The sequence below is a fragment of the Neoarius graeffei genome, chromosome 3 (genome assembly GCF_027579695.1).
Source record: "Neoarius graeffei isolate fNeoGra1 chromosome 3, fNeoGra1.pri, whole genome shotgun sequence".
Classification (NCBI taxonomy): Eukaryota; Metazoa; Chordata; class Actinopteri; order Siluriformes; family Ariidae; genus Neoarius; species Neoarius graeffei.
Window position 1 is genome coordinate 39,903,705 of NC_083571.1, and position 22,635 is coordinate 39,926,339.

The 22,635-nt window shown below is 43.7% G+C and overlaps 1 protein-coding gene across 1 annotated transcript in view; it reads right to left on the minus strand.

Moving 5' to 3' along the window:
- col9a1b (collagen, type IX, alpha 1b) overlaps nt 1–22,635 on the minus strand; it is a 117,159-nt gene that overhangs the window by 26,583 nt on the left and 67,941 nt on the right. Inside the window, exons 21-23 of the mRNA XM_060915648.1 lie at nt 10,902–10,955; nt 10,761–10,814; nt 7,529–7,582 (exon numbers count right to left, since the gene is read on the minus strand). Of these exons, the coding sequence (XP_060771631.1) occupies nt 7,529–7,582; nt 10,761–10,814; nt 10,902–10,955 (162 nt within the window). The remainder of the gene's footprint in view (nt 1–7,528; nt 7,583–10,760; nt 10,815–10,901; nt 10,956–22,635) is intronic.

The following is a 22,635-nucleotide window of genomic DNA, read 5'->3' on the forward strand; positions in this document are numbered from 1 at the left end:
TTAGGGGTGTAACACAATGTCAGTTTAATATTTTTCCTCTTTAAATTAAATATGAACCTTACCACTGTGCCTCTGGAAGCATTGGGAAAAGGGCAATGGTTAAGATGCTGGACAACTGAAGGAAGGTCATGAGTTCAAATCCCTTGAGTGAGGGCCCTTGAGCAAGGCCCTTAACCCTCAATTGCTCAATTTTTTAAATGACATAAATTAGATAAATCTAAGTCATGCTAGATAAGGGACTCTGGCAAATGCTGTAAAAGAGGAAAAAGAGAAATGCTAGTATTGTCATCATGGTCTGTGAATTGTATTTCTGACAGTTCCTCCACTTCATTAATTGATATGTACAGGACATTTTTAATTCTGCTTGGGCAGTTTTTATTTTTGTTTGTACAAATGTAGTTGGGCGGCACGGTGGTGTAGTGGTTAGCGCTGTCGCCTCACAGCAAGGAGGTCCAGGTTTGAGCCCCGTGGCCAGAGAGGGCCTTTCTGTGCGGAGTTTGCATGTTCTGCCCGTGTCCGCGTGGGTTTCCTCCGGGTGCTCTGGTTTCCCCCACAGTCCAAAGACATGCAGGTTAGGTTAATTGGTGACTCTAAATTGACCATAGGTGTGAATGTGAGTGTGAATGGTTGTCTGTGTCTATGTGTCAGCCCTGTGATGACCTGGTGACTTGTCCAGGGTGTACCCCGCCTTTCGCCCATAGTCAGCTGGGATAGGCTCCAGCTTGCCTGCGACCCTGTAGAACAGGATAAAGCAGCTAGAGATAATGAGATGAGATGAGATGAGATGAGACAAATGTAGTTGGTGTTTCCCCAAAATATAAATATAAACTAGTAGCTTAAAAATGCAGTCATGTGAAAAAATAAGTACATCCCATGGAAATTGTAGACTTTCTCAACATATTTAAACAAGCAAACTTTTCACCTACAAATAAAGATGATACACTTGAACAAAACAACAAGGAAAATGAGCTTTTGCAATCATTTATTCAAGAAAAATATCAATAGATGTAATATTCTTCAGTTGGAGAAAGTAAGTACACCCTTGGGTTCAGAAGCTAGTATTGCCCCTTTTAACAGAAATAGCTTCTTGTAGGCATTTTACATAATTGTCCACTTGTCTCTGATATCAGCTTGCTGAAATTTTTGACCACTCTTACATGCAAAATTCCTTCAGTTACAAGATGTTTGTGGGTTTTCTTGCATGTACTGCCCTTTTCAAATCTCCCCAGAATATTTAATTGGGGTTCAAATCTGGGCTTTGATTAGGCCATTCCATAACCCTCAGTTTCTTCTTTTTGAGCCATTCCTTGGTGGATTTGCGAGTATGCTTAGTATCATTATCTTGTTGAAAGGCCCACCTCCAGTTCAACTTCAACTTTTGAACAGATGGCCTCACGTTATCTTCAAGCACTCTTTGACATGATTCAGAATTCATAGTTGAATCAATGAATGCAAGCTTCCCAGTCCCTGAGACAGTGAAGCAACCCCAAACCATAACATTTGCACCACCATGCTTCATAGTTGGTATGAGATTCTTCTCCTGAAAAGCCATCTTTGGTCTATATCATACATGTCCTCTTACTGTAGCCAAACAACTCTACTTTTGATTCGTCTGTCCAGAGCATGTTATTCCAAAAGGCCTGGTCTTTGCCTACATGTTCATTGGCATAGCCTTACTTTAACATTCTTTTTGGACAGCAAAGGTCTTTTCCTGGCATACCTCCCATGCATGTCAAATTTGTTCAATCTCATTCTGATTGCAGATGTATGCACTTTCCAGTGGTAAGAGTTACCTCATCCAGTGATGAAATTTTGGGTTTCACAGAGACTTCTTTTACCATCAAAAGGTCTGTTCTTGGGCTGAATTTACTTGGGCGGCCAGTCCTGGACAAATTGGCAGTTGTTTGAAATCTACACCACTTGTACATGATTTTCCTTACTATGGAATGATTTATTTCTAATAATTTAGAGATCTTTTTAAGTCTCTTGCCAGATTGATAGACATCCACATCCTTTTTCTGAGGTTCTTAGAGAGTTCTTTTGATCTTGGCATTATGATGCCACATGCCACACACTTCAATAGCAAAGAGAACACCGGACCCTAGAAATCAGGTTTAAATAAGACAAGTTCCACCTGCGCCTCCGCCTGCAAGAGTTTCTAATTATAAGTTTATGGACTTGAAAGTCTGATAAATGTAAGGATGTATTTACTTTTTTTTTTTTACTGATTTTTTTAAATTATGATTTAAATTATGAAAACGACTACAAAATATAAATTTTATGTGTAATTTGTTGGAGTATACTACATTTATTTGCATGCATTGTATCAAAGAGAGTGAAATGTTTGCTTGTTTAAATATGGTGAGAAAAGTCAACAACTTCCATGGGATGTACTTATTTTTTCATGTGCCTGTATCAACTAGTAGCTTAGTTTGATCCTATGACCCTGACCAGACAGTTACTAAGGACCACCTTTATCTGAAAGTAAAAAGGACTGGGATTTTTTTTTTGTCCTCTAATCTCAACCAGATGCTTTCTGCCAAGCTTAAAAACAAAAGCCTTCTATTGGTTATATCCTAAGTGTCGACTTTAATGTCCACTGAAAAAAGTAAAAGGGTTGTTGTGCAAAGATTGGTAGGAAATGTGAAAAGTCTTTGATGAATGCAATTAAAGACTGAATAATAGGTTGGAAAATGTCATCCATAGACTGGGATTATTTCTGTGGGACAAGAGGGCCCAAAAGCATAAAGTGTGTGTGTGTGTGTGTGTGTGTGTGTGTGTGTGTGTGTGTGTGTGTGTGTGTGTGTGTGTGTGTGTGTGTGAATTTGTCATTGTTGTGCTGCCTATAAGTTGTTTCTCTGCTTCTTTAATGTAAAGGTCTTATCCAAACAACAGCTACTCCACCTTTATCAGCTGGCTGAATGAAACTTAAAACAATGAGAAAAATCTTTATTGCCATTAATAGCAGTGAATTCATTGGGGATGAATTTGCCTTGAAGCTATTTAAAGTCTTTGCATAACACAGATCACTCTGTAGAATTACTGGGTGTCAGTCCTGCGCACTGTGGCGCATGCACCTGAAGGTGCGCTTCAGGCTGCGCGCGTGCGCCAAGTGAGCTCCAGCATGCACACTGTGAACAAGGCGCACCTGTTCTCAATTAGAGAACTACTGTATGTGTTTAGCTATTTAAGGACTGCGCTGATGCAAATGCAATGCGAAGTATTACGCTACATTAAGTATGCATTACCGAGCCATTCTTCCCTTGTTCTTGTTTTCCTGGTTTCTCAATTCTTGTTCCTGTTTCTAGTTCTTGTTCTCGCTTAATCTCTGGCATACTGCTTGCACCTCGACTGACCCTTTGCCTGTTTTCACGTTTCTGATCTTGCCTGCCGATTTGGACTGTTTGCCTTGGTGTGTGTTTATGCACTTTGTGTGTGTATATTGCACTGTATTAAACTGAACACTTCTGCACATACATCTGCCTCCCTCGCATACCTAACAGAATACTTTGCCATACAATGGATGTAGCAGACGTGTTTCAGTACGCGATTCCACGCTGCTTCCAGGTTTCCCTGTCCCTGCCGCTAGCCTCGTATTTCTGCCAGCGTACCGATGCTTACCCTCCTACACCCTACGATGGAGAGCATCACCCGTGTGGATTCCGCATCCAGTGTGGCATCCTCTATGATGACTTCCAAGAGCCCAAGCCATCCGAACCCATCTGGGTAAGCTTTATCCTAACATTCATTACTGGACGAGCACGCAGATGGGTAGACTACCTGATTCATGTCGAGCACCCATGTCTTTGGAGCTCTCAGACTTTCTTTACCATGCTCAAGTTTATCTTCAAATCATTAGTAAAGGAGGAACCCCATGAAAATGTTTGGGGAGGAGCAATCATGCCAGTGGTCAACTCAGCAGAGGAGGCCGTCGCTCTAGAGCAGCCTTTCTCAACCGGGGTGCTGCGGCACCCTGGGGTGCCATCTGGCTTCATTAGTGGTGCCGTCAAAAAATTATATATTCTAACATTGAAATAAATAAAATGAATTAAAATTCCAAAAAATGATAGTTACACTAATGCAGATCATTGTCACCTCATGCATCATCAAAATTTGTCTCACGGCCCCCTTTCCCATGTCACAACGTCACTGCCGGGGTCAGCGTATGGTCAGCGTGACTGCATATATTTTATATGGGGGTGCCTTGAGAATTTGCATACTTCTGAAGGGTGCCGTAACTGAAAAAAGGTTGAGAAACGCTGCTCTAGAGCACCTCCTAAAGGCAACCATTCCAGTGGCTGACTCAGCTGAGGAGGCTGTCACTTCAGAGCTCCCCCCAGGGGCTGATTTAGAGACAGCAGAGGAGGCTGTTGTTCCTGAGCCCCTCTTGGAGGCTGTCTCTTTTGAGCTGGTTTCTCAGTCAGAACCAGCACCTGAATTAATGCCTGAACCCATGGCTGTATCAGAATCCATGCCTGTTCCTGTGCCAGCATCTATTCCTGTGCCAACATCTGTTCCTGCTCCAGTGCCAGAATCAGTGCCAGTATCTGCTTCAGTGCCAGAGGCAGAGCCAGAGGCAGCGCCAGTGTCTGCTCCAGTGCCAGAGGTAGAGCCAGAGTCAGCGCCAGTGCCAGAGCCTGCATCAGGGCCCACTCCAGTACCAGAGCTTGCGTCAGAGTCTACTCCAGTGCCAGAGCCAGCATCAGGGCCTGCGTCAGGGCCTGCATCAGAGTCTACGCCAGCGTCAGAGCCTGCGTCAGAGTCTACTCCAGTGCCAGAGCCAGCATCAGGGCCTGCGTCAGAGTCTACTCCAGTGCCAGAGCCAGCGTCAGAGCCTGCATCAGAGTCTACTCCAGTGCTAGAGCCAGCGTCAGAGCCTGCGTCAGAGTCTACTCCAGAGCCAGAGCCAGCATCAGAACCTGCATCAGAGCCTGTGCCAGAGCCTATTCCAGAGCCAGAGCCCGTGCCAGAGCCTATTCCATAGCCAGAGCCCATGCCGGAGCCTACTCCAGAGCCTGCATCAGGACCTACTCCAGAGCCAGCATCAGAACCTGCTTCAGAGTCAGTGCCAGAGTTGGCACCTGCTCCAACTTCAGTGCCGGTGCCAGAGTTAAGGCCAGAGCCTGTTGCTGAACCTGTGTCAGAGGACGTCGGAATGACTTCTGCCTCACCCAGCCAGGAAGATGTCTGCATCGTCCTGCTGCCTGGCCAGGAAGATGTCTGCGTCGTTCCGTCGCCAGGTCCTAATCCGGACCAAAGCAGTACACTGACAGAGCTCAAGCACACTTCCAGGTATACGTCCACACCAGTTCCAGAACTCCAACTCGTGTAATCTCCAGAGCCTGTGTCCAGTCCAGAGACCGGGTTATCTACAGAGCTTGAGCCCGAGTCCAGTCCAGAGACTGAGTCATCTACAGAGCTTGAGCCCAAGTCCAGTCCAGAGACCGAGTCATCTACAGAGCTCAAGCCCAAGTCCAGTCCTGAGCCCGAGTCATCTCCAGAGCTCGAGTCAAGTCCAGAGTCCAAGTCATCTTCAGAGCTTGAGGCCACGTCCAGTTCAGAGTCCAAGTCAAGTCCCAAGATCAAGCCTACTACTTGCCAAGAACCCAAGTTGTGTCCCGAACCCCCACCAGGACCAAGTATGATGGACTTTTGCTCCCGGAGGGAGCTCTTTGGGAGGGGGTTCTGTTAGTCCTGTGTGCTGTGGTGCATGCACCTGAAGGTGCACTTCAGGCTGTGCATGCATCAAGTGAGCTCCAGCACGTGTGCCGTGAACGAGGGGCACCTGTTCTCAATTAGAGAGCTATGTGTTTGGCTATTTAAGGACTGCGCTGATGCAAATGCGATGCGAAGTATTACACTATGTTAAGTACACATTACCAAGCCTTTCTTCCCTTGTTCTTGTTTTTCTGGTTTCTCAATTCTTTTTCCTGTTTCTAGTTCTTGTTCTCGCTTAATCTCTGGCATACTGTTAGCGCCTCAACCGACCCTTCGCCTGTTTTCACGTTTCTGATCTTGCCTGCCGATTTGGACTGTTTGCCTTGGTGTGTGTTTATGCACTTTGTATATATATTGCACTGTATTAAACTGAACACTTCTGCACATACATCCGCCTCCCTCACGTATCTAACACTGGGAATGGTGATAAATTTTTGTGGATAGGAGAATGAGATGGCTCTTGCATTGTTCTCTTTATAAATACTTACAAGAATACAAGTATATCCAAGATACTGGATAACATTTTCCAAACTATGGTTTAGTCTGTGGCACGGTGGTGTAGTGGTTAACACTGTTGCCTCACAGCAAGAAGGTCCTGGGTTCAAGCCCAGTGGCCAGCAAGGGCCTTTCTGTGTGGAGTTTGCATGTTCTCCCCGTGTCTGCGTGGGTTTCCTCCGGGTGCTCCCCCACAGTCCAAAGACATGCAGGTTAGGCTAATTGGTGGCTCTAAATTGACCGTAGGTGTGAATGTGAGTGTGAATGGTTGTTTGTCTCTGTGTCAGCCCTACGATGACCTGGCGACTTGTCCAGGGTGTACCCTGCCTCTCGCCCATAGTCAGCTGGGATAGGCTCCAGCTTGCCTGCAACCCTGTAGAACAGGATAAGCGGCTACAGATAATAGATGGATGGTTTAGTTTTTTATTTACTACAAATCAATTTAAAGAATAATCTGAAAAAGAACCATTTAAAGAATAGTCCTTGCATGAGAATCCTCTACTTTTTCTATGGAAATCTATATGCAGACATCCTGTATAAAGCTGGATTGAGCTCTTAAACATTTTCTGAATACACACATGGAAAAGGATCCACCTACTAGCATTGTCTTAAAAACATTGGAATTTGTATAAACAATTCATTTGTTGTTTACTTATCATCCTTAACATGACTAAAACTTAATACTTCAATATGATCCAGAGACTGCTTCTCTTTTTAATGTACAACCAAGTATTCACATTCTAGTTTCACCATGAAGTTCATCTGTTGTGTTTTCCACCCAACGAGTAGATTTTCTGCACTTTTAAATAGTTACACAATAAAATAGTTATGTAATTCATATTAAATTAGAAGACAAAATAGTTCTATGGCAAAAAATCATGGATAATAACCAGAGACATAATCACTGACACTAAAAGTTGTTAGACTGGGTAGGGATGCTTACCATATTATTACATCATTATTACATTACACAAGACTAAAATATCCTTTAATAATCATGTTGGAGATATAGATATATATATATATATATATATATATATATATATATATATATATATATATATATATATATATATATATAATTAGTTGGGTTAGGATGGTCAATAGTATGGTTGCCCAAAAGATTAGAGATGACTTTTTCTTAACAATAAGTGACTAACTATAAAATTGATTCTGGAAAAGAAAAAAAGAAAAAACACACATCTGGGGTCCAAATGTCATTGTGAAATTCAAAATGTTAAGGCAACCAAAACCCATTAAGGAAAGCTAGCAGTCACACAAAAAAGTTAGACACACATGCACACACATCACTTACTCTGACTCCTAGGTTCCCCATAGGTCCAGGTGACCCTGGCTCGCCTCTATCTCCCTAAACATAAGCAAACACTGTAACCCTTGACTGTACATTTACAGGTAATTTCTAATAGTACTTTACTGTACTTCCATAAAAGCATAACATTCTGTATCTTTTACAGAATGGCTGTAAATATCCAGCAGTTTTCTGTTTTCAGCCTGCTTCATCCTTAATACAGTATCATACTGCAGAGACATTGAATTCTGTGATATTTTATTTTTGTGCTACATTTCAAGTTCTAGAAGATTCTAGTTCTAACAAATACATTTTAACTTCTTTCTCAGTGTGTTATTGTTTGATGTTTAATCCTCAGGATTTAATGATGTGAAAAGACATTTATGGTAGTGGTGTGTGAATTTGTGTGTGTGGTATGTGAGTTTTTAAGATTTTGTGAGCTTTGGTTAGTTTTTCAAGTGGTAGTTTGCCTGTGATGCAGGATAAATGGACAGTCCTGCATGAGAAGATGGAGAAATACATTTTCACCTGAATAAGCTAATGGTTGTGCCTGTGATGAGAATAAATGGACATTGGAACATGAGAAGACAAATAAATAATTGTTTGTCTATGTATTTGATACAGTAAGCCAATCTTTTTTTTGGAGCCTTTCCTTCACATTTCTACTTTGTTTCCTTAAATGGGTTTACCTTGGGAATGTTAAACTTTGTCCACACTAACCTGGGTAATTTCAAAAACGCATATATTTTTTTTCTCTGTTCAGGCCTTCTGTCCACACTAAAGCAACATTTACTGCCACAAAGAATTATACTTTTTGAAAATGCTATCTGAGGTGCATAAATTTGAAAATGCTACAGCATCCTGCTGTAATGTGGACAGGGAAAATGGAGAGTTTCAGAAACTATGGCGTATGGCTGCCATGACACTGGCACAAGTTTGTGCTCAAGACATGAAAAAAAAAAATATGTGCTGTCTGTGAAATTTGTTAATCTATCTTCAGTTACAGATCATCATACTGTACAATGCACATGCACTGCTCCAGAATAAAAGATGAGTATTTGCTACATGTAAGAGATGGAAAACAACTGCAACAGTGGTAGTTACATTACATGGAGTGTCGGTTTTGGATGTGACCTGGCTGAACAAGCAATTGTTGGGACAACAACTTTGGTCATCAGCAAAGTTGCATTTACAAGGGGGTGTTGAGAAAAAAGGTTTTTCAGCATTTTGGTGTGAATGTAGAACATTTGGAAAACAGTACAAAAACAATAGTGTGCAGAGAGAACATTTTTACATAATTTCTGCATTTTCATATTTACCCGGCTTAGTGTGGACATAGCCCTTGAGTACTTTTCCTAAGTCCCAAGCAAACTATTCACTCTGCCCTCAAGTCTTTGACCAGTAAGTTTTATATTTCACATTACACAGCAAAAATTACCATATATCCTTCATACAATGTGCTCTAAAAAAGGTTTTTATAATTGTATTTATTTATTATTTTTTTCTTTTGTCGTTTCAGGCTGAATAATCTGATGAATAAAGATGAATACAGTACAGCTACAGCTAACAGTTCAGCTTACATGTTCATAAAAGGCTATTTTCTTCTCTTTGACTTAAAAAAATAAATGTTTTGAAACTCAAAATATGTTGTTTTCCATTTCCTATTGCTAATGCTGTTATGGAAAATTATTGAACATTTTGAAATTTCATGCCAAATATTGGTTCATTTGAAATTTCATGACAGCAACACATCTCAAAAAAGTTGGGACGGGCAATAAGAGGCTGGAAAAGTTAAAGGTACAAAAAAGGAACAGCTGAAGGACCAAATTGCAACTCATTAGGTCAATTGGCAATAGGTCATTAACATGACTGGGTATAAAAAAGCATCTTGGAGTGGCAGTGGCTCTCAGAAGTAAAGATGGGAAGAGGATCACCAATCCCCCTAATTCTGTGCCAACAAATAGTGGAGCAATATCAGAAAGGAGTTCGACAGTGTAAAATTGCAAAGAGTTTGAACATATCATCATCTACAGTGCATAATATCATCAAAAGATTCAGAGAATCTGGAAGAATCTCTGTGCGTAAGGGTCAAGGCCGGAAAACCATACTGGGTGCCTGTGATCTTCGGGCCCTTAGAAGGCACTGCATCACATACAGGCATGCTTCTGTATTGGAAATCACAAAATGGGCTCAGGAATATTTCCAGAGAACATTATCTGTGAATACAATTCACCGTGCCATTCACCGTTGCCAGATAAAACTCTATAGTTCAAAGAAGAAGCCGTATCTAAACATGATCCAGAAGCGCAGACATCTTCTCTGGGCCAGGGCTCATTTACAATGGACTGTGGCAAAGTGGAAAACTGTCCTGTGGTCAGACGAATCAAAATTTGAAGTTCTTTATGGAAATCATGGACGCCGTGTCATTCGGACTAAAGAGGAGAAGGACGACCCAAGTTGTTATCAGCGCTCAGTTCAGAAGCCTGCATCTCTGATGGTATGGGGTTGTATTAGTGCATGTGGCATGGGCAGCTTACACATCTGGAAAGACACCATCAATGCTGAAAGGTATATCCAGGTTCTAGAGCAACATATGCTCCCATCCAGACGACATCTCTTTCAGGGAAGACCTTGCATTTTCCAACATGACAATGCCAAACCACATACTGCATCAATTACAGCATCATGGCTGCGTAGAAGAAGGGTCCGGGTACTGAACTGGCCAGCCTGCAGTCCAGATCTTTCATCCATAGAAAACATTTGGCGCATCATAAAACGGAAGATATGACAAAAAAGACCTAAGACAGTTGAGCAACTAGAATCCTACATTAGACAAGAATGGGTTAACATTCCTATACCTAAACTTGAGCAACTTGTCTCCTCAGTCCCCAGACGTTTACAGACTGTTGTAAAGAGAAAAGGGGATATCTCACAGCGGTAAACATGGCCTTGTCCCAACTTTTTTGAGATGTGTTGTTGTCATGAAATTTAAAATCATCTAATTTTTCTCTTTAAATGATACATTTTCTCAGTTTAAACATTTGATATGTAATCTATGTTCTATTCTGAATAAAATATGGAATTTTGAAACTTCCACATCATTGCATTCCGTTTTTATTTACAATTTGTACTTTCTCCCAACTTTTTTGGAATCAGGGTTGTATTATTATTATTATTATTATTATTATTATTATTATTATTATTGGTATGCCAAAATAGGAAGGAAGTTAGCACTCACAGGACCACCAATAGGGCCAACAGGTCCAACTTCTCCCTGTTCTCCACGTTCTCCCTGGTGAGAGACATTAAATTTGAGTCTGATTGATTTTGCCAATCATCTTTAACTGCTGTGATAGTACATGGGTTATGGCCAACTTACAGGCTTTCCAGCAGATCCTGTAGTTCCAATAAGGCCTAACTGTCCAGCATTGCCCTACAAGCAAAAGAACACATTTGTTTAATACAATCAAATTTATTAAGTAACATGTAGTGTGTAAAATGACAAAATGTGACTGGAGAGCAGCTTTGCAGAATCCCAACAATTTATTACAGTATCCTTCTACATGGAGAGGTGAACCTAGGACACATATTTTTCAATAATAAGGACATCATACTTTTGATCACTTTTGAGAGTGTTTTAGTAAACTGGGGTGTTTGAATGCTGTCATCCCCTCACTTTCACATGTTCACTCAGGTTTGTTGATGGTGGAGTGGCTGCTGCCTTATGTCCCAGGGCTCCCTCACATCTGCGTTACCATCTGGCTCTCCCTTTTAGTTATGCTGTCATAATTAGTCTTGCCAGAGTCCCTGCTTGCAGTCAGCGCACAGTTGCAATGGACTTACCTAAAAACCTGTGTTTCTCTCTCTCTCTCTCTCTCTCTCTCTCAAGTTACATGTGAATCCTGAGATATCAGTGATGCTGGCCTCTCCTACTCTTCAGACCTGCCTGGTCCATCCTGATGCCCTACTTATGGCTGAAATTCTTATCAATTTTGCTCTTGCGAGGATGTCACCATACAGTGGTGCTTGAAAGTTTGTGAACCCTTTAGAATTTTCTATATTTCTGCATAAATATGACCTAAAACATCATCACATTTTCACACAAGTCCTAAAAGTAGATAAAGAGAACCCAGTTAAACAAATGAGACAAAAATATTATACTTGGTCATTTATTTATTGAGGAAAATGATCCAATATTACATATCTGTGAGTGGCAAAAGTATGTGAACCTTTGCTTTCAGTATCTGGTGTGACCCCCTTGTGCAGCAATAACTGCAACTAAATGTTTCCGGTAACTGTTAGATTAGATTAGATTAGATTAGATTAGATTAGATTAGATTAGATTAGATTAGATTAGATTAGATTCACTTTATTGATCCCACATCGGGGAAATTCACGTGTTACAGTCGCAAGAAAATGTCATACAGATAACAAATAAAAACTGAAATAAAAATTAGACAAATGAAAGATTAAATACAGAGGGCTATTTGCATTGTCTACCTTGAAAAGTATAGAAATATTGTCTCATTGAGAGGCTCGGAAAAAAAATTGCACATTACAGGTAGGCTCTGTAATATATATATATATATATATATATATATATATATATATATATATATATATATATATACACAGTATATATATTGTCACGGCCCATACATATTGTACATAAGTAGCATTGCACAATAATGATTGAATTATTGCGGTGGTGGTTGGGTCTCACTGTGATTTGTTAGACTATATTATTGAGTATTGTATTGCTTAGTGGTGGTTTTGTTTTGTTATTTAACCTGAATTCTGCTGTTTTCATGGTATCCCGTGTTGTGCTTCCTGGTGTGAGCTCTGCCCTTATGGAGGGGGGTGTCACGGCCTGGTAGGGTGGCCGTGGGATCTCTCCCATGCAGAGGTGCAGAGCTCCACCAGGGCACCAGGTGTCCCTCTGTAGTTTCGTCTAATAGGTCGAGTTGGACGAGGAAGCCAGGCTGGCTGCTGGTTGGTCGACACCAAGGGCCCGGTGGAGGCTGACTGTTTCAAAATGGATGGCTGCCAGTCTACCCTCCCTCTCTCCCGATGCTGGCGTTTCGCTCGGTGCCTGCTGGACTGCAGGCCTAACGCTGGCCAGGGCGTAGCCCTGCTTCTTTAGTTTGTTTGTGTTTTTGTTTGTAGATCTACAATTCTGTAAATATAGTATTTTTATAAATAAATTATATTTGTTATACCGCAACTCCCGTGTATCCTCCAAATCTTGTCCAGTACAAAGTTAGACTGTGACAAATGGGGGCTCGATAGTTTAAGAATCCGGCCTAGACATTAGCGTCAACGTTTGTTTCAGTAGCCTGGATTTATGAATGACTCTCTACATGGCGTGACGTCAGCCGTAGTGCATAGAGTCTGTTTAGTAGTAGAAGCATAGTTTGTTTGGGACATGCTGCTGGCTATGTTTGTTTGGAAGATGACAGCATGGGTAAGTGTTGCGCGTAGCTTGTTTATGTTGTGAATTGGTTAATCCTACCGTTGTAGGGATTTCTTTTCTCCCAGTAGCCTGTTTTGATATAATGAGCTTTGTTGCGAGATATATTTGAGTAATGCTACTTGTCAGTATGATGTGTTTGTGTATGTCGGTAGCCTGTTTAAAAAGCTGTAGTAGTATGCAATGCTACCTGTTGCGGGATAGTTTATTCCGTAGTCTGTTAACAGTAAGAGCTGTGGTATGATTCAATTGTTTGTAACCTGTGAATGTTTCATCTAGGTGAGCTTTCCCATTATTTTAATGGTGCTAGCTTAGCCTGCTGCTTGCTGCATTGGGCCTATTTGTGTATTGCAGTGTTTTCTCCCTGTTAGGCTAGGGGCGGATTCCCTTTGGAGTTCGTCCTGGGGGGTTTGTAGTGTGGTGTTATCGGTGGTTGGAGCGGTTGTCTCGGGAGCACAGCCGATGCTGCGGGTGAGTCGCTAATTATTAGTTGCTTGCCGGGCATACGGTATTCAGTGTTAATACCTGCCGCCGAGCACCTGAAGAGTTAGGGGGAAGTTTAATTAGTTTTTTGGTTAGGTAGTTAGAGGGGGCAAACACAGCAACCTGTTGGCCTGTGTGGGGGTTTAGCAGCGTGTTGTAAGAGCATCATTCTGTAGCATAGTTTTAACGTTGCACAGCTTTAGTTAAATCATGGAACCAACTAAGAATGTTAATGATTTCTTGGCTGCGCCGTCTGTGGAATTATTAAATGTGTGTTCACGTGAAGAGGTTGTAGCACTCGCTGCACATTATAAAATTGATGTGGGTGATAAGCGTATGACTGAAAACATGAAGCGCATTCTAAGGGAGGCGCTCAATCTGAAGCGAGAAGATCTCGAAGAGTCAACTTCACAGGCAGCTGCTAGAGATTTGGATAGTTCGGGGCGAGGAAATGCCGCAGAGTCCAGTTCACAGGCTGGAGCTTTGGATAGTTCGGGAGGGCTGTCTTATGAGGAGCGCAAAACATTGTTGGAATTGGAGGGGGAAATCAGGCAGAATGAGGTAAAGAGACTGGAGATAGAGGAACGAATGTGCCGTCTAGCCATACAGGGTGGGGCTGGTCAAGGAGTTGTACGTTCCTTTGATGTTTCAGGTAATATGAAGTTAGTTCCTCAGTTTTCTGATCGAGATCCAGACATCTTTTTTTCACTGTTTGAGCGTGTGGCAGACAATAGGGGATGGTCTGATGCTGAACGTACATTGTTGTTGCAAAGTACCTTGACTGGAAAAGCTCAAGAGGCTTATTGTGCGCTCTCAGTCGCTGAAAGCAGAGTTTATGCATCAGTAAAGGCAGCTGTTTTAAAAGCCTATGAATTGATTCCAGAAGCTTATCGATTAAAATTTAGGACTTGGAAGCGGTCTGAAAAGCAGACTCACATGGAGTTTGCTAGGGAATTAACAAAACACTTTAATAGGTGGCGCTCATCTCTTGAAGTTACTGATTATGGGGCGTTGTGTGATCTGGTTGTCTTGGAGCAATTTAAGAACACTCTACCTAGTCGTATAGCCACATATGTCAGTGAACATCAAGTGAAAACTGCCTCTGAAGCTGCCCAGTTGGCTGATGAATACACTTTGGTGCATCGTGAGCGTGAGTATAAAACCCAGGGTGCCTTTAAAGGAGATCCTACTAGATCTTTCTCTTTTAAAGAAGGTGAGTTTAAAAGATGTTCCAGTCCATTTTCCCCTGTAAACAATCGTGTGGAGGAAGTAACATCATCTGGTAAGCATAATGACCATAAGCCTGTTCAGAGTTCTTATGACCGCAATAAAATATGCAATTATTGCAAAAATAGAGGACATTATAAGTCAGATTGTCCGAAGAAAGGTAAAGCAATGAATGCGTTAGCTGCCCAGGCAAAACCTGTTGTGGCTGCTGCCCCTATGGAAGCCCCAGTAGCTCCAACTAATGTTGGAGTTATTAGTGTGAAGTCAGACTCTTCTCATTCATGTCCTTGTGCTTCTCTCTGTGCCTCTCCCTGTGTTTCTTCTCAGGAGCTGGTGAGTGTTGGCCCGGAAGGTCCAGATTTTTCCGCTTTTGTGTCTGAAGGCTTTGTATCATTGGTGGCGGGTGGTGCACGAGTCCCGGTAAAGATTCTTCGGGATACAGGTTCATTCGACTCTTTTGTGGTGGGTTCTGTCTTACCATTTTCTCAGTGTTCAGATACTGGGGATAGAATACTGATATGTGGTATGGGGTTGAATGTGTTACTTGTGCCTGTACACAGGCTGATGCTGGACTGTGGGTTTGTTAAAGGGGAAGTCACTATGGGTGTTCGCCCTGCTTTGCCGGTTCAGGGTGTTCATGTTTTGTTGGGGAACCAGTTGGCTGGTAGCCAGGTGTTTGCCCATTTGCCATCTTTGGTGGTAGCTGCTACTCCTCTTTCCAATAGGCCTGATGAAGATGCTCAGTCTTTTTTGGAGTTTTTTTCAGCATGTGCGGTTACCCGTGCCATGGCTGGAGCTAAGTCTGAATTAGAGGCTGATGACCCTGTTGACGAATTGAATGTGTCTCATGTGCCTGTTTCTAGCTCGTTGTTTGGCTCCCGCAGTGAATTGGCATCTGAACAAAGAGCTGATCCAACAATTAGTGAGTATTTTGATCAAGTTCTGTCTAAGGGTGATGTGGATAGTGCTAGCAGGGGGTATTTATTGCAGGATGGGCTTTTGGTGAGAAAATGGGTGCTGCATGGACAAGATTTTCTTGGTGAGGCTGTGTTTCAGATTGTGGTCCCTCAGAAGTTTCAGGAGGAAGTTCTGCGTACATCTCATGATCAGTCTGGGCATATGGGTGTCCGGAAAACCTACGAGAATATGCTGAGGTATTTCTTTTGGCCCCATCTGAAACGTGATGTGTCTGCCTATATTAAGACTTGCCATACCTGCCAGGTGACAGGGAAACCTAATCAGACTATTAGTCCAGCTCCCCTATCACCTATTCCAGCTATAGCTCAACCATTTGAACATCTGATCATTGATTATGTCGGACAAATACCTACTTCTAAGACAGGTTGTAAGTATTTGCTTACAGTAATGTGTCAGGCCACCAGATACCCTGCTGCATATCCTCTGCAGGTCATTAAGACCAAGTTGGTGGTTAAGGCCCTAACACAGTTCATATCTATCTTTGGTATTCCGAAGGTTATACAGAGCGACCGTGGGTCAAGCTTCTCCTCGAAGATGTTCTCTCAGGTGCTGCAACAGCTTTGTGTTCAACAGAGTCAGTCTTCTGCATATCATGCGGAGAGTCAAGGCGCTTTAGAGCGTTTTCACCAGACGTTAAAGTCTCTGTTACGTAGCTGTTGTGTTCAACTGGGGGAAGACTGGGAGGAGGGGTTACCCTGGCTCTTGTTAGCCGCGAGGGAGGTTGTGCAAGAGAGTACGGGTTTCAGTCCGAATGACTTAGTCTTTGGCCACACTGTACGTGGGCCATTGGCCTTACTTGCTGATTCTGTGGCACTCCCTGAGCCTCCTCAGAACATTATCGATTATGTGAATGGTTTTAGGCACCGTTTATTCTTGGCTGAGGAAAAAGCTCGGAAGCTGTTGACCTCCTCCCAGGTCAAGATGAAACGTCTATATGATAGGAAAGCGGAGGTACGTGAGTTTAGTCCTGGTGATCAGGTCCTTGCCCTGCTTCCTGTTGTGAATTCCCCATTTCAGGCAAAGTTTTTTGGACCCTTGACTGTTCTTCGCAAGTTGTCTGATTTAAATTATTTGGTGGAGACTCCAGGTCGTAGGCGTAAGAATCAAGTGTGCCATGTGAATCTGCTAAAACCCTATTTCTCTCGGGAGGCACATTCTTCTGTGGCAGGGGAGGGTGTGCAGCCTAGTGCTAGTCCTGCACTCACGGTGAATACAGTGAGAGAGTATTTGGCTGGTGAGGTGGTGGGATTAGATGATGATGGGGTGATGGCTCCGGATGAATGTAGATTACGGGGTCGACTTAAGAACTCCGAGACCCTGTCTTGTCTTGATTCTGCCTTCGGGTACTTGTCTCCTGAGCGTTCAGCTGAGCTGTGTGCTCTAATTAGGGAATATCCATGTTTGTTTAATGATGTCCCTTCTCGCACTACATTTATAGAGCATGACATCGATGTTGGGGAGGCAAAGCCTATCCGGCAATGCTTCTACAGAGTGTCAGAGCAAAAGCGTCAGGTAATGGAGTCTGAGGTGAAGTATATGCTTGATAATGGCATTGCTCAGCAGTCATCATCTGGTTGGGCTTCTCCCTGCTTAATTGTGGATAAAGCTGACAAAAGTCCGAGGTTCTGTACAGACTATCGGAAAGTTAACAGTGTGACGAAGCCAGATGCCTATCCGTTGCCGCGGATCGAAGACTGTGTAGACCGTGTTGAGTCCGCTGTCTTCGTCAGCAAGTTTGACTTGCTGAAAGGCTATTGGCAGGTCCCCTTGACTCCCCGTGCGAGAGAGATATCTTCATTTATAACTCCTTTTGGTTTATTCTCTTACTCAGTTATGAGTTTTGGACTTCGGAACGCTGCGGCAACGTTTCAACGTTTGATGAACGCCGTTGTCGGAGGCATAGAGGGCTGTTCAGTGTACCTGGACGATGTGGTGGTCCATAGTAACACCTGGGAAAACCATGTCGTCCAGATTCGTCAACTTTTTGACCGCTTGCGTGATGCCAATCTGACAGTCAACTTGGCAAAGTGTGAGTTTGCCAAGGCGACTGTCACATATCTGGGTAAGCAGGTTGGCCAAGGCCAGGTTCGACCGGTACAGGAGAAGGTTGCTGCGATAGGGCAATACCCTGTCCCAGCAACCAAGAAAGATCTGATGCGTTTTCTGGGTCTGGTAGGGTACTACCGCAGTTTTTGTAGGAATTTTTCTGCAGTGGTGGCACCCCTGACAGACCTGTTAAAGGCAAAAGCTAAATATATCTGGTCAACTTCTTGCCAACAGGCATTCGACAATGTTAAAAGTCTCCTCTGTGCTGCCCCTGTCCTTGCAGCTCCACGTGTGGATTGCCCTTTTGAACTGCAGGTAGACGCCAGTGACCGTGGAGCAGGTGCGGTGCTGGTTCAATCTGATGATAATGGGGTGCAGCGTCCTGTGAGTTACTTCTCAAGGAAATTTAACAGCTATCAGTTAAACTACTCTGTAATTGAGAAGGAGGCGCTGGCACTGGTGTGGTCACTGCAGCACTTTGAAGTGTACATAGACTCTGCTGCTCCTTTGGTGGTCTATACAGACCATAATCCACTGGTTTTCCTTAATTTATTGTCCTGTCCAAATCGTAGACTGATGAGATGGTTTTTGTTCTTACAGTCATATTGTTTAGAAATTCGCCACATTAAGGGAAAGGATAACATTGTGGCTGACGCCTTATCACGGGCGGCTTGCCAGTGACTGCTGGTGTGTCTATGATAACTCTGTGATGGTTCTCCCTTGTCTATTCTGCGCTCTGTCTTCCACTCTTAAATCGCTCCTCTAGGTACCAGGGGTTGCTGGGTTGATAGATGGAGGTGGTAGTTAGACATGGGTGAGTCTCTGAAATTGGGTGAGTCGTAGCACGCGTCCATACATACAGTCATACAGTCATACAGATACATGCACCCTTTACCATACATATTGTACATAAGTAGCATTGCACAATAATGATTGAATTATTGCGGTGGTGGTTGGGTCTCACTGTGATTTGTTAGACTATATTTTTGAGTATTGTATTGCTTAGTGGTGGTTTTGTTTTGTTATTTAACCTGAATTCTGCTGTTTTCATGGTATCCCGTGTTGTGCTTCCTGGTTTGAGCTCTGGAGGGGGGTGTCACGGCCTGGTAGGGTGGCCGTGGGATCTCTCCCATGCAGAGGTGCAGAGCTCCACCAGGGCACCAGGTGTCCCTCTGTAGTTTCGTCTAATAGGTGGAGTTGGACGAGGAAGCCAGGCTGGCTGCTGGTTGGTCGACACCAAGGGCCCGGTGGAGCCTGACTGTTTCAAAATGGATGGCTGCCAGTCTACCCTCCCTCTCTCCCGATGCTGGCGTTTCGCTCGGTGCCTGCTGGATTGCAGGCCTAACGCTGGCCAGGGCATAGCTCTGCTTCTTTAGTTTGTTTGTGTTTTTGTTTGTAGATCTACAATTCTGTAAATATAGTATTTTTATAAATAAATTATATTTGTTATACCGCAACTCCCGTGTATCCTCCAAATCTTGTCCAGTACAAAGTTAGACTGTGACAATATATATATATATATATATATATATATATATATATATATATATATATAAAATGTATGTAAAAAATAATTTAAGACCTATATTATTGCACATAATAATTGCATCGATGAGGTAGCGGTAGTAGTGGTGAAGTAGTGCAAATAAAACCGACAAACAGGTTATTGGTGCTACATTACAAGTTGTGGGTGTTATACAGTCTGACAGCAGTAGGTATGAATGACCTGCAGTATCTCTCCTTCTTACACCGTGGGTGCAGCAGTCTACTACTAAAAGAGCTACTTAAAGCCCCCATAGCCTCATGTAGGGGGTGAGAGAGGTTATCCATGATTGATCTCAGCTTGGTTAACATCCTCCTCTCACCCACCTCCTCAATGGAGTCCAGAGGACAGTCCAAGACTGAGCCAGCCCTTCTGACCAGTTTATTAAGTTTCTTCCTGTCCCTCTCTGAACTTCCACAGCCCCAGCAGACCACAGCGTAGAAAATCGCTGATGCCACCACAGAGTCATAAAAAGTCCTAAGCAGTGTCCTGCACACACCAAAAGACCTCAGTCTTCTCAACAGGTGGAGACAACTTTGGCCATTCTTGTACAGGACATCTGTGTTGTTAGTCCAGTCCAGTTTGTTGTTGAGGTGAACACCCAGGTATTTGTACTCCTCCACGATCTCAATGTCCAAACTCTGGATGTTCACTGGTGCAATTTGAGGAGCCGTCCTTCTGAAATCGATCACCACCTCCTTTGTCTTGCTGGCGTTGATGCGCAGGTGGTTCAGTTCGCACCAGGCAACAAAGTTGTTGATGAACTCTCTGTGCTCCAGATCGTCCCTCTCTGACACACGTCCAATGATAGCTGTATCATCAGAGAACTTCTGGAGGTGGCAGCTGTCCGTGTTGTAGCTGAAGTCAGATGTGTAAAGTGTAAAGAGGAAAGGAGAGAGCACTGTACCCTGTGGAGCCCCCGTGCTGCAGACTACCACATCAGACACACAGTCGCGGAGCCTCACATACTGAGGTAGTTGATGATCCATGCAGCCAGGTGGCAGTTGACACCAGCTCCCTCCAGCTTCCCCCTAAGCAGTGATGGCTGGATTGTGTTGAAAGCACTGGAGAAGTCAAAGAACATGACTCTCACAGTGCTCCCAGTGCCTTCCAGGTGTAAAAGTGACCAGTGTAGCAGGTAGATGACAGCGTCATCTACACCAATGCCCGGTCGGTATGCGAACTGCAGGGGGTCCATCTCGCTTTTCACCAGGTGTTGGAGGTGAGCGAGAACAATCAACTCCATGATCTTCATCAGGTGAGATGTTAAAGCTACTGGCCTAAAGTGGTTGAGCTCCCTGGGGTGCACAGTCTTGGGAACTGGACCCACACATGATGTTTTCCACAGAAGTGGAACTCTCTCTAGACTGAGGCTCAGGTTAAAGATGTACAGAAGTATCCCACAGAGCTCATCTGCACAGTCCTTAAGCAGTCTGGAGTTGATACCATCAGGGCCAGCAGCTTTCCTCATCTTGATCCTCCTCAGCTCCTTCAACACCTGATCAGCTGTTATGGAGAGGCGAGGGGTGTAGCCGAGGTGTGAGTCCTGTAGAGTGAGGTCTGGGGTGGAGTGTGTGGATTGGTCTGGCAGGGAGTGGAGGGGGGTGATATGGTGTGAGGAGGGAGCTGTTGGTGTCAGAGGTATTATGAGGGGAGAGGGGTGGTGGTGGAGTGATATCACAGACAGGTCAGGACTATTGTGAGTAGGGAAGGGTGGGGTGGCACAGTCAAATCTGTTGAAAAAGAGATTCAACTCATTTGCCCAGTCCTGGCCCCCAGATACAGGGCCCCTCCCACTGTCCTTTGTGTGGCCAGAGATGGTTTTCAGGCCTCTCCATACCTCTCCGGTGTTGCTCCCCTTGAGGTGCTCCTCCAGCTTCCTCCTGTAGCTGTCCTTGCCTCTCCTTATCCCCCTCTTCAGCTCCCTCTGCACTCTCCTCATCTCCTCCTTGTTGCCAGATTTAAAAACCCTCTTCTTCTCGTTTAATAGGGCTTTTAGTTCAGAGGTCACCCAGGGTTTATTGTTGGGAAAACACCGCACCTTCCTGACTGGCACAATGTTTTCAACATAGAAATTAATGTAATCTGTGATGCAGGTTGTCAGGCTATCAATGTCATCCCCATGAGGTTCACACAACACATCCTAGTCCTTGGTGTCAAAGCAGTCCCTCAGTGCCATACTGGTCTCCTCAGACCAGCTCCTTACATACCTCTTGGTGGGTGTTTGTTTATTCATCATAGGTATATATGTATGTATGTAGAGGACAAGTGAACCAGATTGTGGTCAGAACGGCCCAGCGGGGGGAGGGGTGATGAACTATATGCATCCTTGGTGTTCACATACATTAAATCCAAAGTTCTATTGTCTCTGGTGTGGCATTTCACATACTGAGTGAAGGTTGGGAGAGTGGAGGAGAGGGAAGCATGATTGAAGTCACTGGAGATTAGTAGCAGGGACTGGGGGTGCGATGTCTGAAGCTTTGACACTATAGTGTGTAAGAGCTCACAGGCTGCAGCAGCATCGGCCGCCAGGGGGATGTACAGAGTTATCGTGATAACGTGCGAGAATTCCCTCGGGAGGTAATATGGCCGAATGCTAACCACTAGCAGTTCAATGTTTTTACTGCAGTACTGCTCCTTTATCCTGATGTGCCCCAGGTTACACTATCTGTCATTCACAAACATTGCTATACCCCCTCCTTTCCTCTTACCGCTCTCCTTGGCTTTCCTGTCCACTCTCACGAGTTGAAATCCGTCCAGAGTGACGTGTGAGTCCGGTGAGACTGTTGATCAGTCCTGCACACTGGCTTGGAGGAATTTTAGCCCATTCCTCTCTACAGAACAGCTTCAACTCTGGGACGTTGGTGGGTTTCCTCACATGAACTGCTTGCTTCAGGTCCTTCCACAACATTTTGATTGGATTAAGATCAGGACTTTGACTTGGCCATTCCAAAACATTAACTTTATTCTTCTGTAACCATTCTTTGTTAAAGACAAGTAGCAATGTTCTTTTTGAAGAGCAGTGGCTTTCTTCTTGCAACCCTGCCATGCACACCATTGTTGTTCAGTGTTCACCTGATGGTGGACTCATGAACATTAACATTAGCCAATGTGAGAGAGGCCTACCCTGGGGTCCTTTGTGACCTTGCTGACTATTACACACCTTGCTCTTGGAGTGATCTTTGTTGATCAACCACTCCTGGGGAGGGTAACAATGGTCTTGAATTTCCTCCATTTGTACACAATCTGTCTGACTGTGGATTGGTGGAGTCCAAACTCTTTAGAGATGGTTTTGTAACCTTTTCCAGCCTGATGAGCATCAACAATGCTTTTTCTGAGGTCCTCAGAAATCTTCTTTGTTTGTGC